General features: G+C 36.4%; 1 protein-coding gene across 2 annotated transcripts in view; it reads right to left on the bottom strand.

Annotated features, from left to right (window-relative positions):
• The window catches only part of Atg17 (autophagy-related 17), a 125,492-nt gene that overhangs the window by 90,308 nt on the left and 19,645 nt on the right, over positions 1-15,539 (bottom strand). For both annotated transcript variants that reach the window (XM_076313106.1, XM_076313107.1), the window contains exon 2: positions 7,470-7,678. In XM_076313106.1, coding sequence (XP_076169221.1) covers positions 7,470-7,678 — 209 coding nt within the window. The remainder of the gene's footprint in view (positions 1-7,469; positions 7,679-15,539) is intronic.

Raw genomic sequence — 15,539 nt, 5'->3', positions numbered from 1 at the left:
AATGTCGAATAAAGCAAAATAACTTGAACTTTTTATATAGAAAATAAAAGGGAATGGAGTAGTAAAATAGACCTAACCCAGACCTAACCCACTATGCCCCAAATGGTTAACACGTTTTCTTTCAGACCGATTTTTGATATACGTGGCATATAGTTTTTTGTATTATTCATATTGTGAATTCTGTATCGGTCATTCGATTTGCTACTATGGACGTTAATGGTTTTCGGACAGATTCCGAACAATTGTTACCTGGCAAAGGTGTCCGTATACCTGCTCGTTTTGGGTAACCGGATTGTATTTTCCTCACTGTTCCAACAGCTCGGTCGTTCACCTACGTAAGCTTATTATCGATGGGAAATAATAAAATGTAAAATTAATAATACTCAATATAAATTATTTCTATTAAAAATTCAACACTCTTTGTCTTAATATCAATATCGTACAGACGTTAAATACAAAAATAAATGGAACATATTTTTGCAGTTGAAAGTTGTACTAAGAAAAGAAAGAATAGCAACGAGAAACAGTTTCGTGGTCACTCTCTCTACCCAAAACTTTCAAGAAAGATTTAAATAATTCGTTTATTACGCACACATCGAACTTCGGATCGAAACATCTCGTAAACGAAGGCCCGTTTTGAAGAAACCTATCATGATTTTTTGATACTACTGTAACTTGCATCCACGATCGTTTCAAGAGCGACTTCCACTACCGCGAGGTCCTCTTGTTAGCCTCGCGACCATCGAGAACTACCCACGACGCGCTCGTACGCGTTCAGACACGTTCAGACACGTTCAGACACGTCGAGACGAGCACCGTCGCGTCACAGACGCCGAGGCGAGGCTCCGAGTCGAGGAAAACAACGGTGACGCGATAGCGTGGACGCTCGTTTGGGCGTTCCGTCGAGAATACCGATTATTATAATTCGATAGGGGGAAACGGTGAAAAATAAAAGTATAAATACTCGAATAACAAACTTCGCGGATTCCACTCCACCCGATTGAAATTTAATACACCTCTCTCTCTCTCTTATAAATAACGGCTCTCCGGAATGTTTTCGAGAACATTTAGCGAACTCTTCGCGAGATTTTTATTTACGGTCTGAACTTCCATGTAACGTTGCTTCGATAGAAGTGAGCGTAGACGTTATTTTTCACCAGGAAAAAAAGAAAAGAAAAACAACGAGCGTAGTACGTTTGTTTATTTCTTTTTTCCATCGAGGAAACGTGACATTGATACAGTACCCCTCTTTTTTACAAGTAACGTTTCTGAACGTTTTCGAGAACTTTCAACGCTCTTTGTGAGATCTTTATTTATAGTCTGAACTTGTATTTAACGTTACCTCGATGGAAACGAACGTGGACGTCATTTTTCCCCGGGAAACGAGAATAGTGCCTAATATTTGTTTGGAATATATTTATTTTCCCATTGGACAAATATTAAATATCCGTTGATGATATATTCTTCTGTTTTATAAATAATATGCTTCTGAATCTTTCCAAGAACAGTTAATGCTCTCGTGAAACTTCTATTTATAGTTTGAACTTTGATCTAACGTTATTTGGATCAAAATCAGCGCAAACATCATTTTTCTCTAGGAAACAAGGAATGCTACCTATCGTAACATTTCTTTAGAACTTGTATATATTTTCAATTGAAGAAATGTGTCATCGATTCATAATTTAATTATTTTTCCAATCAAAGAGGTACGACATTGATTCAGAACTTAATAATTTTTCCAAATTGTACTGTTGTTTTTCTTTTTACGCGTTTCGTTTTTATTTTCTTCGAATAACGATCCGTTCTTGAAGCAATCGTTCAGACAAATCATTCTCTAGAATACAGAATACAGAATACAGAATTTCTCTCGATACAGGGAAGCAACAACTGGTATCCTGTTCGCCAAGTCTCTAGAGCAGCCATTTTCCACCACTGCGCGCTTGCGCATTCCTAATGGACACAGTTGTTGCTCCCCTATAGCAACAGTTGCATGATTTCCTCGTTCATACAGCCCCTCCACAGACCATCCTAACGACTTCCTGAACGAATACTTCGGGAATGGATTATCAAGCCGAGAAAACTAGGATGAAACACATCGATCGAACCGCTGCTACTTTCTTATTGACATTTCCACCTTTAGGTTTTCTTGCAACTTTACCGTGTCACGGATCGATTAACTCTAATGAGTTCCTCGGGTCTTTTTTGACCCAGTTCGTCTTCCAAATAAAGTAACGTTCAGTTTCGATGAAATTTAAACGATTCGTTACATCGAGACTCAACGTCTCAATTAAAACTGACACAATAGGATAGGAAATATACGTTACGTATCGTGCAATATTAGAAATAATAAATAAATTGAAAGTAGTCCGATTTGTGTCGTGTTTGGACTCGTTTTAATCGGAAGAATACGAAAAATGCATCGATAGCATTTTTAGAAAGATGACACGAACATTATGGAAAGGGAAATTTTTTATATCGTATATGATACATTTTTTACTATAATATTTCTTTATAGTATATTGTAGAGAATAATATAATTATATTATATTATATTATAAAGAATAATATAATATAGAATTCTCTCTCTTTGTCAAGAAATGTTCGAGTTCCACGAAGAATACTTTCATTGCTGGGTCTCAAATATTATGAAAGCTAACCGTGCGTTACTGTACACCGTTTCTTTGTAATCAAATCTATTGTAACAGATTCCGTTGGATCCTCCTCTATTCCCCTAGTCGTCCCATCGTATTACAAAGTCACAAACTCGAGTTCCATACATTTGGGACATTTTTTAACCAGTGAATTTGGGTCTGTAGTAAAAGACAAAGTTCCATACATTCAGCACATTTTTCAACCAGAGTTTGAGTCCACAGTCGAACACGGTAAGGTTAAATATCCATTGTTTCCATTATTCCTCGGGCTGTAAAAATCTTTCTCTTCCAACGAATACCAAAAAACTACCATTTGCGATCACTGTCCTTTCTCCTCTCTTAGGAGAGTTTCGAAGAACTGAGCAGCACAAGCCCCTGAATCAACACAAGTGTCATTTCAAAACTTCATCTCGAAAGTTTCATTTCTACAAAATTGTTTAAAAACCCCAGTTTCTTACATTCGAGACATCTCCCGCCAAAAAATTCAAACTTGGAATAAAAAATACAGAACGCCTTAAATTCAACACTAGATCCACCAGCCAGAAATTTCGACCACTTTTGCAACAAAAATTTACTTCAAACTCCATAGAATATTTTCAAAAGAAGTTCAAACTTATCCTAATCCATACAACCAATTCCCTAAGTTCCTTTTTCTCAATAATTTCCCCCAGACACTTACAAGGAACACTTTAGTACACCGAAATCGATAGTTTTAACGTTAAATATCCATTGTTTGCCAACTCCTTGAGGTGGACACGTGCGAAAATCTTTCTCCTCTGAACGAATGCTAAAAAATTTGCCATTTACGATCATTGTCCTTTCTCCTCTGGTAAACGGTCCGGGAGTTTCGAAGAACTCGTTTCGTTGTTCTTGTTCCACGGCGAGAGGACTCGCGATTCTAGTGACGCGACGCGACCGTTACACGGTGACGAATATATAGCCAAACGAGCTGAAGTTTGCCATTGTGGCTGTTTACGGTACCGTGAGCCACACGGTTGCCTCGCACAAAGGCCACCTTCGAGGTAGCCTACCCCTGTCGCACGGGTATCGCTATCGTGGCGCTGATATCATCTGACTCCTTTTTTCTTTTTTTCTTTTTCTTTTCTTTCTTCTGTGTGCTCGCGACCACTGGACGATTAGGATCGTTATTAGCCAGCGTCCTTCCGGCACGATTCTCGGTTAACGAAGCCAGTCGCTGTCACCGAGAACGGTCCTCTATTGTTAGCGACGCCTTCGTCTCGGGATATTCTTTCGGTCGTGCACGCAATGGTACGCTCCAACGATGTGCATATCGTCAAGGAGAATAGTCGTTTTTAATATAGCGAGCCGAAACGACGATTATTAACGTAAATGGCCCCGTTGGAGACCTTGTCTCATTCGTCGACCGTCTTATGCGAGTGTACTCTGTCCAGAGATGGTTCTGAGTTCGAAAATTGACAAGGAATTGATATCTTGTTAGTGTTAGTCGAAAGAATTATTTGGAAGAGTCGAAACGATGGCTATAAAAGTAAATGGCTCTGTTGGAGACCTTGTTACATTTATTAATTATTCTATGCAAGTGTACTCTGTCCAGAGATAGTTGTAAGTTAAAAAATTGTAAAGGGATCACCTTATGCAAGTGTACTTTATCGAGAAATGATTCTATGCTTAAACATTGTCAAGAAATTGATATCTTGTTACAATTGTCCAACAGAATTTTTCAGAGCAATTGAAACAATGGAGTTTGAGTTAAATGGCCCCCATTAGAGATCTTGTGTCATTTATTAACCATTCTATGCAAGTGTACTTCGTTGAGAAATGATTCTATGCTTAAAAATTGTCAAGGAACTATCTTATGCAAGTGTACTCTGTGAAGAAATGATTCTATGCTTAAAAATTGTCAAGGAACTATCTTATGCAAGTGTACTCTGTGAAGAAATGATTCTATGCTTAAAAATTGTAAAGGGACCACCCTATGCAAGGGTACTTTGTCAAGAAATAATTCTATGCTTAAAAATTGTCAAGGAACTATCTTATGCAAGTATATTTTGTCAAGAAATGATTTTATGTTTAAAAATTATCAAGGAACCACTTTATGCAAGTGTATTTTGTCCAGAAATGATTCTATGCTTACAAATTGTCAAGGAACCACCTTATGTAAATGTACTTTAACGAGAAATGATTCTATGCTTAAAAATTGTCAAGGAGCTATCTTATGCAAGTGTATTTTGTCAAGAAATGATTCTATGTTTAAAAATTGCCAAGGAACCATTTTATGCAAGTGTACTTTGTCAAGAAATTATTCTATGCTTAAGAATTGCTAAGGAACCACTTTATGCAAGGGTACTTTGTCAAGAAATGATTCTATGCTTAAAAATTGTCAAGGAACCACCTTATGCAAGTGTACTCTGTCAAGAAATGATTTTATGTTTAAAAATTTCCAAAGAACCATTTTATGCAAGTGTAATCTGTCAAGAAATGATTCTATGCTTAAAAATTGTCAAGGAACTACCTTATGCAAGTGTACTCTGTCAAGAAATGATTCTATGCTCAAAAATTGTCAAGGAACTGACATTTTGTTATAATTATCTGAAATAATTTTTCAGAGTAATCTAAATAATGGAGGCTGAATGAAATGGCCCCCGTTAGAGACTTTGTCCCATTCATTAACCATCTTATGCAAGTGTACTCTGTCAAGAAATGATTCTAAGCTTAAAAATTGTCAAGAAACCACTTTATGCAAGCGTATTTTGTCAAGAAATGATTCTATGTTTAAAAATTGTCAAGAAACCACCTTATGCAAGTGTATTTTGTCAAGAAATGATTCTATGTTTAAAAATTGTCAAGGAACTGATATTTTGTTATAATTATCTGAAAGAATTTTTCAGAGTAATCTAAATAATGGAGGCTGAATGAAATGGCCCCCGTTAGAGACTTTGTCCCATTCATTAACCATCTTATATAAGTATACTCTGTCGACAAATGATTCTATCCTTAAATATTGTCAAGAAATTGATATTTTGTTACAATTATCCAAAAGAATTCTTTAGAGTAATCTAAATAATAGAAGTTGAGTTAAATGGCCCCTGTTAGAGACCTTGTCCAATTCAATGACCATTTTATGCAAGTGTACTCTGTCCATAGATATTTCTAAGCTCAAAAATTGTCAAGGGATTGACACCTCCTTACAGTTACCCCAAAGAATCCTTCATAAGAGTCGAAACAATGGCCATAAAGGTAAATGGCCCTGTTGGAGACCTTGTCCCATTCATTGACCATTTTGTGCTAGTGTACTCGGTCGAGAAATGATACTGTGCTTAAACATTGTCAAGGAATTGATACCTCGTTACAGTTACTCGAAAGAATCCTTCAGAAGAGTCGAAACAATGGCCATAAAGGTAAATGGCCCTGTTGGAGACCTTGTCCCATTCATCGACTATTTTATGCAAATGTACTCTGTCGGTAGATGGTTCTACACTCGAAAATTAATACCTCGTTACAGTTACTTAAAAGAATCTTTCAATAGACTCGAAACAATGACGATTAAGCTAAATAAAAAATGTGAAGGAATCGATACCCCGTTACAGTTACTCGAAAGAATCCTTCGAAAGAGTCGAAACAATGGCCATTAAGGTAAATGGCCCCTGTTAGAGACCTTGTCCCATTCATCGACCATCTTATTCAAATGTGCTCCGTCGAGTGATGGTTCCACGCTCGAAAATTGTCAGGGAATTGATACCTCGTTACAGTTACTCGAAAGAATCCTTCAGAAGAGTAAACGCAATAACCATTAAGGTAAATGTCCCCTGTTGGCAACCTTCACCACGTCCATCGATCATACATTCCTTTTCTTATTTCAAATGTACGATCGAATCGAGATGATTTCACCCTTAAACGTTACCATTGTTGATATTTCCGTACAGTCACTCGAAAGAGTCAAAACAATGTTGATAGAGGTAAATGTCTCCCAGTAATGACATTGTTTCCTTTACCCATCCATTATCTCGTGTCACGCGATTGCACGATACTAGTCGCCACAATTTCGAGTTTACAAATATCTCGTTTTCGACTCTTCGAGATCGACGGTGGAAATAATATGCGTACGATTAATAATTCATTTATAAAATATACAAATTCACTTTCACGAATTAAATTAATTTCCATCCAGGTGACTCTGCAGACCTGTATACATACATATTATATACAATATAGTGAATGTTACCACGTACCTTTAAACTTTCTCATCTCGATATCGAAACGCTCTGTATACCATCGCTAAAATTAAAAACGTATCTCCAAACACAAACTCACTGATATTATTTTACAAATATTCCACCATCGTATACTTACTGTACCGTTTCGCGAGTATTCCCATACTTAACCCAACCCCAAACTCTGAACCATCCTCGGTACACGTATCCGAATCAATCGCAAAACGACGAGTCGTTGGTAGATCGTTGCCATCGAAAAAAAAATTTGAAATCGAGTTGGTCGTTGCCACGAAAAGACCGCAAACGGTATAGAAATGTTCCGTTGTTACGTACACCGGGTAACCTTAATCATCGACTAAACTCTTCGCTATTCAACGTCATTTTTAGCATGTTCGATTCTATTTCCAGCGTGGCGCGCGGACGTTCCGTCGATCGATTTGCACGCGAGAGGAAACACGTATTTGTACATCCCGAGACATTGGTCGTACGTGAAAATAAAACGGGCGAATTTAAAACATCGTGCGTGTCCATTTTAACGAATTCAGACCCTAACGACCGGAAATGGTGGAAAAGTCAGCGGACCGCGATGGCTCGAGGAAATTTACAGGTGAAGAAGCTCGTCACTCACCGGAACCATAATCTATGCTCGGCGCGGGTGGTATGTGGCTCTCAATGGCGGCCTTGCTGAACAAATAGATCGGATTCGTGTCGGTTCCGGCCGAGTAGGAGCACACACGCGCGTTCAGTTCCAGGCTCTCGCCTCCGCTCATCAGGAGCACCTGCTGCGCCGAGGGCACGCCGCATTCTCTCTCGATCGCTTCCTTCAGCTGGGAGACACTGCGTCAAAAAGAGAAACAAATTAGCGTTAAATACCCGTGATAGTGGACACTGACGCATAATAATGATCATTACGCGTTACTCGCGCGATTAGAGCTTAAATCGGTCGGTCTAAACTACCGGTCAGACTGGTGGTGTGAGTAATAAGGACACCGAACTCGTGTGGAGTTTTCGTATTTGATCTCTTACTGACCCATTTTAACTCGAATCGATTTTCATATTTTCGTATTTGAAACCAAATTTTCTTCTTTCGGTTCGAAAACAGTTTTGGAAATATTTTTGTTCTTTTATTTAAATATGGATAAGGAAATGTGTATAAATTTGATTGACTAGGATGTCGAACTTGAATCCAGTTTCATAGTTTCATATTTAAATCAAAATCTTCTCTTTTTAATACGAATAAATTGTGTGAAATATTTTTGTTCTTTTATTTAAGTATTGATAAGGAAATGTGTATGAATTTGATTGACTAGGGATGTCGAACTCGAATCCAGTTTCATAGTTTCATATTTAAACTAAAATCTTCTCTTTTTAATACGAATAAATTGTGTGAAATATTTTTGTTCTTTTATTTAAGTATTGATAAGAAAATGTGTATGAATTTGATCGACTAGGGGTGTCGAATTCGAATCGAGTTTTATATTTTCATATTTAAACCAAAATTTTCTCTTTTTAATACAAAAGAATTTTGTGAAATATTTTTGTTCTTCCATTTAAGTACATTTAAGGAAATATGTATAAATTTGATTGACTAGGGATGTCGAACTCGAATCCAGTTTCATAGTTTCATATTTAAATCAAAATCTTCTCTTTTTAACACGAACAAATTTTATGAAATATTTTTGTTCTTCCATTTAAGTATGTATAAGAAAACACGTATAAATTAAATTGGCTAGGGATGTTGAACTCGAATCGATTTTTCGCATTCAATTTTTTTAGCAAATCGATTTTCTAACTTTCAATCCGTATCAATTCGAAAGCTCAATTTTTTTTTAACAAAAATTGACACCACACTTGACCTGAATTAAATGCACCACGAGGCAGACTCCTACTTGTCAATCTAAATAGGATAATTTTCCATTATACGTATCCAGAAAATATTACAATTGTAATACTACTCTCACCTTGTGACCACTGAAGTAAAATGTTATAAAAAATCACCGAGTCAGTGCTCACAATTCGTTCGCGCAAGACGTGGAATGAATTAACGAGAGAGAAATCATAAATAACGAGGAAAGTTAGCTTTTAGTATAGTATTCTCGCATGAGATTTTCTACGAGAAAAGATTGCGTCGCTATTAAATCCAAAGAAGAAAAAAAAGAAAAAGTAATCTGAATTATAGCAATATCGCGACCATCTTTACTTTTTCGTTCATCGAGAACAATATTCCTTAATATTGTTTCGTTTCGTGAAGGAAATTATTGCAGAAAACATCGCACTAATATAATCGAAGATTATATTGCAATATGTGAACAACCAATACGGTTATTGGAAGATTTATATAGAAGACTTATATTTAGTGCAGTTCAGTCTTACGGTTTATAAATAATTATTTGTTTCGCTGAGAGGTACAAAGGAAAGGGTAGGGGTTAAAGGGAGATGGAAGGAGAGGAAAAGATTTTTCCAGGAAAGAGAATTCTTAAAGTAATTCTTTTACAGTTACCGGATGAACGAAATCCTTGGATCCGTGTAACAGGAAACCGAGTGATTGGCCAGCGATATTAAATACGCGCCAAGTATGCTAAACGGAAGTTAATTTGTCAAAGAAAAGAACACGTGAATAACAAATTGAACGGTGGTAAAAAAAAAAAAAAAAAATGGTGCAAAGGAACCTCTATCGTTGCATGAAAGTTGCATTGCGTTACGATGGCAAAAGGACCACTTATCGACGAGTGAAGATAAAGCAGGATGTAACTGAGAGTAGTAACCATTGGTCGTAGAAATATACTGTGGAAGTTCTCGTTCGATTGGTCACTTTGATTATTGCTCGATCATAACAGGAGTTTCCAGCTCCATTTTCATGCTGTTTCGAGATTCTCACCACAATGACTTACAAGTGTATTGTACACTCAGAATTATATAGTTTCTTAAGTCATAAATCTCCTTGTATATATAACTAATCATTTTTGTTAAAAGAAAATTACTATAGCCTATAATATATATTTGTATTCGTAAATAACTATTGATTTTATAAGGAAAATTTATAGAATTAATTCTACGAGAATACTTTTATAAAATACTATTTAGTACTGACTTACAAATGTATTGTACACTTAGAACTATATAGTTTCTTAAATCATAAATCTCCCTGTATGTATAACTAATTATTTTTGTTAAAAGAAAATTGCTATAGTCTATAATATATATTTGTAACAATGATAACTATTGATCTTATAAAGAAAATTTATAAAATTAATTCTACGAGAATACTTTATAGTGCAGTACTATTTAGCACTGACAAGTGTATTGTATACTTAGAACTATATAGTTTCTTAAGTCATAAATCCCTCTGTAAGTATGACTAATTATTTTTGTTAAAAGAAAATTACTATGGTCTATAATATATATTTGTATTCGTAGATAACTATCGATTTTATAGAGAAAATTTATAGGATTAATTCTACAACAATACTTAATAATGCAGTACTACTTAGCATTATTAAATAGAATTGATAATATAAGTTAAAATAATCAAAGAGAACTATTCCTTTGAACTATTACAAAATTTTACTGTTTCACCTCGGAAGTCCTTTTCAATAATGATTTATTACCAGTAAAATAATAACTGTAACGAAAACTATTACTAAATATAATATTTGTACAAGAGTTTCGATACACCAGGACAATATTGAAAAAATACTTGAAAATTTAAAATTCATAGCACTTTGCAAAAAATTCACAATTACTTCATTGCAACCACCGTGACCGAATTATTTCGCAACGTTATTTTTTTGCAACTTTGCGACATTCGTGTCGCCTCGCCTTAACAGAATAATCGCCCGCAGCGTGTGTATGGAAATAGAAAACGCAAGAAGTGATAAAGCTCATTGACCGATCTCTCGCGACAAGACGTTGCAAAAAAAAAACCGGGTTGCAAACTCGTTCCGAAAATAGAACGCTCAAAATGAAATGTACATCTTTGTTCAACTCTCGCGTTACATATGTATGGGCGCGTACAGGTTGACCAGGGTATACCCCATCACCGTGAGTCATACACGGAAATTTACCTTTCAAATGACATTCGGATCTTCACCGATGCTCCACCGATCACGCAATACTTATCCGAAAAGCAAACAAAATTCGACTCACGCGTTACAATCGACACTCGATATTCCCCAAAACGAAAACCATGAAAACGACGCATGTTGGAATGAATGCAACAACGATCTTAAGGGTGCCAGTTGTCGATGTCACTTGTCAGAACTGTCTTTTCTTTTTAGTCGAGTTCCAAGTCCAGAGTCAGGAAGACCACACGACACTGTCATCGTTCACATCAAGACGTATCACTGTATACCCATTTGTTCCAACTTTGTATTCTTATATATACAATAACTGTACTACTAAACACGCGAGATCCCTGCATATTATAACAAACTAGATATTATAATCTGAACTTTACAACAGTCCAAGTTCTGAAACAGGAAACCTGGAGCTAGGAAACGTTTAAAGCCACTGTCCTGGTGGATAATATACCCTGAAGTAAACCTGAACGGTTGTGAAGCTTCGTAGTCGTCGATGCCACGATTAAGGTCAAGATTATCTCTGTATCAGAGGTACCGGTGTGTTCTTGGACAATCTGATAAAAGTGGAGAGTGTCTAATTGGGGGAAACTTGGAAGACTTCTGGAATCTGGCACGGGATACGGCGTCGTTACGGAAAACGATGAAACACGCTCGGTGTTTAGGGAAAACGGGCGGGGCGGTCGTTTCTGAGCAACGACCTGGTTTTCCTAAGGCGTTCGCAGCTCTCTATGGTAATTGCCGGATGATGCGTTTCCGTAATTCGCGCGGAAAAGTAGAAGAGCGGGCGTAATGGAGAGAGAAGACACGGGGAGACGAACGTGCACGTTCAACGGCCAGGAGAGCGTGTTTCGTGATGGTGGTTGATCGGGAGATCGTTCGAGCATTGAACGTGTTTGCGCAAACGTGCGTCGAATGAGTATTTCGATGCTCGAAGGACCACCCTCCACGATGGAGGGATTTTAATTGAACCTGAACGAGATAATACAAAGTATATCGCAACGATAACGATCTTGGATAGCCAACTGCTCGAGAGATTGAGTCTAGGGTTACTTAGTTGACTGTGGGTAAGTGTATGGCGAAACGATCGAATCGAGTCTGAGAATTGCCAACCGATTGAATCGAATCGAATCAGGGTGCCAATTAATTCATTTGGCTTGAATAGTAATGTCAAGTAACTTTACTCGAATCAAATCGAATATGAGAAACTAACCTTACTCGAATCTAGTTCATTATTAGATTAATCGATTAATCTTACTCGAATCCAATCGAATATATCAAATAATCTTATTCGAATCTATTCGAATGTATGAATTGATATTACTCGAATCCAATCGAATGTATCAAATAATCTTATTCAAATCCATTCGAATGTACCAATTGATATTACTCGAATCTACTCGAATGTACCAATTGATATTACTCGAATTCACTCGAATATACCAAATAATCTTACTCGAATCTAATCGAATATTAGATTAATCAATGGGATATACCACTCAAATATACCAAATAATCTTACTCGAATCTAAATGAATATTAGATTAATCAATTAATCTTACTCGAATCCAATCGAATATACAAACTAACCTTACTCGAATCTAATCGAATATTAGATTAATCAATCGAATATACCAAATAATCTTACTCAAATCTAATCGAATATTGAATTAATCAATTAATCTTACTCGAATCCAATTGAATAGACCAACTAATCTTACTCGAATCTAATCGAATATTGGATTAATCAATTAATCTTACTCGAATCTAATCGAATATTGGATTAATCAATTAATGTTACTCGAATCTAATCGAATATTGGATTAATCAATTAACCTTACTCGAATCTAATCGAATATTGGATTAATCAATTAATCTTACTCGAATCTAATCGAATATACCAACTAATATTCGATCGAAATCTACTCAATTTCTTCGAAATCTTACTCGAATCCAATCAAATATATCAATTAATATTACTCGAATCCAATCGAATAGACCAACTACTCTTACTCGAATCTAATCGAATATTGGATTAATCAATCAATCTTACTCGAATCCAATCGAATATACCAACTAATATTCGATCGAAATCTACTCAATTTCTTCGAAATCTTACTCGAATCCAATCAAATATATCAATTAATATTACTCGAATCCAATCGAATAGACCAACTACTCTTACTCGAATCTAATCGAATATTGGATTAATCAATCAATCTTACTCGAATCCAATCGAATATACCAACTAATATTCGATCGAAATCTACTCAATTTCTTCGAAATCTTACTCGAATCCAATCGAATATTCCAATTAATATTACTCGAATCCAATCGAATAGACCACCTAATCTTACTCGAATCCAATCGAGTAGACTAACTAATCATACTCGAATCCAATCGAATGTACCAACATACTAGATGACCACGAATCGTCAATGACATCACCACAGACTACCCTAACTTTCAAAATTAAGGGTGGTAGACAAAAAGCAAAGTGATGAATCACAAGAAGCCTGGAATACCGTCCGATCGGATCTAGGAAGGGACGTCACGACCCTGACAGGGTGCCCAATGTACACAAGACCGGAAATTCCCAATACCTCGAAATCTCCGCAACGCTACCGTGCCAACGCCCCGCGTACCTAACGGTATCCTTTACGACAGGCCAAACGAAGAACACCTACCGTGTGCCTCGTGTTGGAGAAAATTACTTTTTCTAATTACCACAGCGACAGGCCCACATCGTTGCCATTGAAACCACCTCCGGCAGACTCAAAGCACACGACGAGCACACCGTACAAACGGCGATACAAGCCTCCGCACAGAGTGGATCGCGAGCCTACTTTCGATCTCACGAGTGACTCTCTATTCCTCTCTATTTACTCCGAGCCGACTCAACTGGGACGAGGCGAACCGTGACACGCGAAACGACTGCGCCAGAACCTCGGTACCGTAACCCCCGTTCGTGTGCAACCGAATTCATTCCGCTTGTTTACATACAAGCGGGGCAAGGTAGCGAGCTTCGTTTTTCCTGGCAGCGAACACTTTTTTTTCTCCACGACCGAGAGACGAGTGCATCGATTCGCTAGGTGCAGGATGCACCGAAAACTACCGAGACGACGTTAATCACAAAATGGTATTTTTGTAATACCAATTGTATATGTTAATATAAAATGGTATTTTTGCAATACCAATTCTATATGTTAATATAAAATGGTATCTTTGCAATACCAATTCTATATGATAATATAAAATGGTATTTTGCAATACCAATTCTACATGTTAATATAAAATGGTATTTTGCAATACCAATTCTATATGTTAATATAAAATGGTATTTTGCAATACCAATTCTATATGTTAATATAAAATGGTATTTTGCAATACCAATTCTACATGTTAATATAAAATGGTATTTTTGCAATACCAATTCTACATGTTAATATAAAATTGGTATTTTTATACCATTCGTTCTATCTTCTCAAGAATATTAACATCGAATCGATGAAATTTTTCCGATTGAAACGAACCCGAAATACAATTTTTAATTATACGAAAAGGAACATTTTTCAAAAATGGTAACGAAAAATGTGTAAGTAAAAATAACCCGAACGAGATAGTATTTGGAATGTTTTTTTCTTGTTTAATTATTCTTTCCGTCGGAACGAGAGATTTCTTTTTCAATTTTGTTCGTTTCGGTATTTTAGCTTTCAATTACACGGTTATGTATTTTCAACCACGCGTGAATATACGATGCAATTACGAATTTGGAAGGATACACTGACGTAGAATTATTCGAGATAATTGTCTAATCTTACCACGTGACTTTTAAACGATTCAAGTTCCATTCCATCGGTGAGGACGATTTTGTTTCATCTATGCGGGGTACAATTGTGTCTTGTAAGCGGGGAGTACCGTATTGGCTTGAAAACGAGGGTAAAAGTCCACTGTGTAAGTGCCCCCATTTAGAATAGTTTCACCATTTACAATCCATAACCTTTCACAGTGTCGCTCGACGAACATTCGTCGATAGTTACACGGTAATTACAACCTTGTCGCTATCTTATCTCCACCACTTCCTGGAACTCCCTCGATAACGAATATGAAATTTCACTCGCAAGAAAAGTGACCAAAACTCGATCTCCAGCCATCTTCAAGGACCGAAGTGGCCCGTCGAAATTCGTGAACACTCCGTGGAGTGAATTCAAGTGTCCGTTTGAATTCGCGAATAAAATGTCGCTCTGGTTGGCAAGTTATGTTCCTTTCATAATTAACACACTGAGGACCGCATATCTCGAAATAATAAATACGTGAATACTTTGCAAACGATGGCACCGTAAGTCTTAAACACAAAATATTACATATTTTATAAAAAATTATTGAATTCTTTACCGAGAAGTTATAATGTTAATACATCGATGACGGTATACTCGGATTGGCCTGAATTGTCACGTATTTTTCAAATTATTTAACAAATGTTTCACGTAAGATTCAAAATAGCGTAAGAAGTAAAATATTTGATTAAAAATCAATAAACATACTTGAATGTATTTTTAATAACGTTTTTTAACGCGATGCTATTTAACGTGTACTGAGCAAAATTTACAAATATGTCGTGT

The sequence above is a fragment of the Ptiloglossa arizonensis genome, chromosome 5, assembly GCF_051014685.1.
Source record: "Ptiloglossa arizonensis isolate GNS036 chromosome 5, iyPtiAriz1_principal, whole genome shotgun sequence".
Lineage (NCBI taxonomy): Eukaryota > Metazoa > Arthropoda > Insecta > Hymenoptera > Colletidae > Ptiloglossa > Ptiloglossa arizonensis.
This window is presented reverse-complemented; position numbering and strand designations above follow the sequence as displayed.